Source organism: Apium graveolens, chromosome 6, assembly GCF_009905375.1.
Source record: "Apium graveolens cultivar Ventura chromosome 6, ASM990537v1, whole genome shotgun sequence".
NCBI lineage: Eukaryota > Viridiplantae > Streptophyta > Magnoliopsida > Apiales > Apiaceae > Apium > Apium graveolens.
The window spans coordinates 153356968-153361362 of record NC_133652.1 but is presented as its reverse complement, the minus strand read 5'-3'; the positions used below and the strand labels follow the sequence as shown (position 1 = coordinate 153361362).

Genomic DNA, 4395 nt, shown 5'->3' with positions numbered 1-4395 from the left:
TCAATATCATCCAGGTCTTCATTAGGTGTAACAGGGAATTGTTTTTTCGGGACATCATCTCTGGACCAAGTGAATGTATCAGGTATGTTAACTCGCGGGATATAACCTATGTCAAACACTTCTTCTACTTCAGAGTATTGATCCTTTGGATATTTCTGAAGAACAAATCGCAAATTCTTTTCAGTGGGATCTTCAATATAGAAGACCTATTGTACTTGTGTAGCGAGGACAAAGGGATCTTCCTTTTGACATAACCTACTAAAGTTCACTCTTGCTAACCCATAGTAATCCCCAGCTTTTTGGTACCAACAACACCTAAAAAGTACTACTGACACCGCACCCCAGTAGTCCACTTCAATAATCTCCTCAATTGCACCGTAGTATCCCACATCCCCAACTATTGGGTTCTTATCTTTTGCACTCGCAAAACTGGTGGTTAAGGCAGTGAGGAACACACCAGAGTTTTGCGTCGTACACCTACTATCTCTGAGCTTGTTGTGAAATCTATATCCATTCACATTGTAACCTGTAAATCTCTTTGCCGAACGAAGAGGGCCCCTTGCCAACGAGGACAATTCCAGTAAAATTCCATCTCTTTTTTGAACCACATATTTCAACCACTTTTGAAAGTCAGTTGTATGCATTATTTCGCGCTTATACCTCTTTAATTTGTCATCTTTTTGAACAAGGGTATGGTGTTCACTACAATTGGATTAGCATCAAGTTAGCACAATATTATAATGTCTTAAAGTTTTTTTTAATTAATCTTGATTTTTGGTTGTTAATTAGAACTTACTCTTTTAGCTTTTTGATTTCCACGTTTTCACAGTTGAATAATATGTACCGATGAGCATTTGTCCATGTCTTGTTGTCCAGATGTATAGACTTTCCTTCTCTGCTTCTCTGAGACCCGATAGGATATCCACCATCTGTATGACTGTCCTTGGTATCGGTCCTACTCTTAGACTGCTCATCAAAAAATCTAGAGCAAAATGTAAGGCATTCTTCTACCAAGTAGCCCTCTGCTACGCACCCTTCAGGTTTACTCCGATTCCGAACGTATGACTTCAATTTGCACAAATACCGTTCAATTCCAAACATCCACCTTAAGTGCACCGGTCCACCAAATTCTATTTCCTTGCACAAATGAATTTGTAAGTGAACCATTATATCGAAAAATGCAGGTGGAAAAATCATTTCAAGCTCATAAAGTATCTCGATTATTTCCTTCTGCAATTTTTCAACATCTTCTAATTCAATGACTTTTCCACATATGCCTCTAAAGAATGCTCCCAACCTCATTAATGGAATTGCTACCCCAGGTTTCAGAGTTTTTACGACAGCAAATTGTAATAGAAATTGCAGAATAAAATGCGCGTCATGACTTTTGTAACCCGATATCTTTCGCTCCTTCATTTGAACGCATCAGCTGATATTTGATGCAGATCCGTATGGTATCTTAGCATTCATTAGAACTGAACAGAAGATCTCTTTCTCTTTTTTGGTCATATCAAAACTAGATGCCCTAATTTCAACATGTTTATCATCACATTTGACAGGGTGAAGGTCTTTTCTAATCCCCATTTCTTCCAAATCTTGACGAGCATTAAGTTGGTCCTTTGTCTTGCCTCCGATATTTAACAAAGTCCCCAAAATCTTGTCACAAATGTTCTTCTCAATGTGCATAACATCTAAGTTATGCCTAACCATATTATTGCTCCAATGTGGTAGCTCGAAAAAAATGGACTTCTTCTTCCAAGGGCAATCTGATGTTCCTCTATTTCTTTTCAGCGGCTTCCCAAAATCATTTTCGTAACCACGCAATAGTTCTTCAACCTCTGCTCCGCTTAATATATCAGGACATGATAACATTTCCACATCTCCGTTAAATCTGCGCCTATCGGACCTCCACTTGTGATCTGGAGGGAGAAACTTTCGATGGTTTAAATACACAACCTTCTTACTATATTTCAAATATGTCGATGAGGTCTCATAGTGACATGAAGGACAAGCCAGCTTTCCTTTCGTGCTTCAACCGGATAAAATCCCATATCCAGGGAAATCACTTATCGTCCATAATAGGCTTGTGTGTAGCTTAAACGTGTTGTCTAACCTGACATCATAAGTTTCTATTCCAACAGCCCATAACTCCTTCAACTCTGCAATTAACGGTTGCATATACACGTCAATTTCATTACCGGGATAAACTGGACCAGGGATTAAGGTTGAAAGAATTAGATTTTCGGGTTTCATGATTAACCAGGGGGGAGGTTATAATTTACGAGCACTACTGGCCAGGTGCTATGAGATATGTTCATTGATCCATATGGATTGAAACCGTCTACCGCTAAACCCAATCGTACATTTCGCATTTCGGCAGCAAATTCAGGATATTTACTGTCCATCGACTTCCAACCCTTTCCATCAGCCGGATGCCTTAACCGTCCATCTTTCTTTCGTGATAAAGCATGCCATGTCATTGAGCTCGAGAAATCAGAGCTCAAGAACATTCTCTGCAGCCTTGGCTTTAAAGGGAAGTATCTCATCACTTTAGCCGGGATTTTAGGATTCGATGCTAGTTCTATATTTGCATCAGACCTGGCCTTCGCCTTCTTTTCAACTACTCTCCATCTTGATGTTCCACACTTAGCACAATTCTCCAGCCTCTCGTTTTCTGCCCAAAAGAGCATGCAGTCATTTGGACATGCATGTATCTTTTGGTAATCAAGTCCTAGGTCTTTAATCATACCCTTTGCCGTACTAAAAGAAGACGGAAGATTTACATGAGGGAAAACCTCCTTTATCAATTCAAGTAAGTCACTAAATCCTGATTCGCTAAATCCATGAATGCACTTTAGTTGATAAAGCCTAACTAAGAAACTTAATCAACTAAATTTTTTGCACTCAGGATATAACGGTTGTCCACCCTCCTTAACAAGGCGATAAAATTTCCTTGCGTCATCGTTTAGTCCTGTTCTACCAACGTGGTTAGTAACGTCATTAGTACCATATGCATTGTGTATCATAGCATCAAATTCATCTCCAAGATCTACACCTATATTAATATCCATCTCATCAGCAACCCTATCTATCTCATGGGTTGAGACCTCGTAAATCCATTCAACGGAATGGGAACAAGGACCATTACAGACTAGATGTTCGTGTATAGCCTTAGCACCACTCCAAAAACAATTACCACATTTCTTACAAGGGCACTTAAGCTCGTTTCCTACGGCATATCGGGAAAATGCTTGGTTAACAAAAGCTTCAACTCCCTTCCTATATCTATCACTGTACTTGGGAAGTGTTACCCATTTCTCTCCTTCAACATCCATTTTTTACATAAATTTTTTGAAACAAAACCACAAAATTCACTTAAGTTTTCAACACAATCAGACAACAAAAAGAACCAAGAACAAAAAAACAGACCAAGAACAGGGCAGTTTGACTTATAATTACAACAAGAACACAAAAAAACAGACCAAGAACAGGTCACTTTTGACTTAAAATAACATGGTATTTTGACTTTAAAACATCAAAAAATTAAAATAAAATTCTCAGAAATAGTCAAACCAAGAACCTACTAATTTTACAAAAACACAAAACAAAAACAAAATATAAAAGAACACAAAAAGCACAAAAAATACACAAAATTTTTACATGCATTCACAAATAATCAGAGAGAGGAGTGTTTGAAGAGTGAGAGAGATGAGTTTTACCTTATATCAAGCTTTAATCGAGTTTAATCGCGCTTCAATCGAGCTTCAAGTGAGAGAGATGAGCTTCAAGCCTTCGAGATGTGAGAAAGCCTTCGAGATGAGCTTCGAGTTGCGACGGAGAGATGTGGGAGAGGTGTGAGAGAGGTGTGTGAAGGAGAGATGTGAGAGAGGTGTGAGAGAGAGAGATTCGAGGGAGGTCAGAGAGAGAGATGCGAGGGAGGTGAGAGAGAGGTGTGAATTTCTATGTAATAGATTTGGGGGTGAATTTTTGTCCAAATAAAAGTGTATTCAATTTTTGGTGCCAAAATAAAAGTGTAAAATAATTTTTGGTATCCCGCCATCCCCAATTTCAGTGTTCCCGCCTGTGTTTTCGGTCAATTTGACCAAAAGCGTTACTATTATTGCAACATTACTTGAAATATGTTGCACGTTTTACAATTTTTTTCAAATTGGACCTTGTTAGGTCACACACACACTGTAGAGGGGGTGAATACAGTGAATAGTACACTCAAATCGAACTTTAAGAACTTAAGTAATAGAAAACAAACTTTATTGAAACAATAAACTCTGTTACAGTATGGAACTGTTACCTCTTAGTGATGAACAAATATCACGAGAGCTGCTAGGGTTACAATGAATAATCTTTTCTAATAATGATAACACTTATAGTGTAAAC

The 4395-nt window shown here is 38.3% G+C and overlaps 1 protein-coding gene across 1 annotated transcript; it reads right to left on the bottom strand.

The window, feature by feature from the left end:
* Positions 1-2255: 2255 nt before the first annotated feature.
* LOC141665540 (uncharacterized) lies at positions 2256-3335 on the bottom strand. The gene is made up of 2 exons (XM_074471525.1): positions 2917-3335; positions 2256-2835 (listed from the first exon to the last, which is right to left on the bottom strand). The coding sequence occupies exons 1-2, from the start codon at positions 3333-3335 to the stop codon at positions 2256-2258; spliced, it is 999 nt and encodes a 332-aa protein (XP_074327626.1).
* Between the last annotated feature and the right edge of the window lie 1060 nt (positions 3336-4395).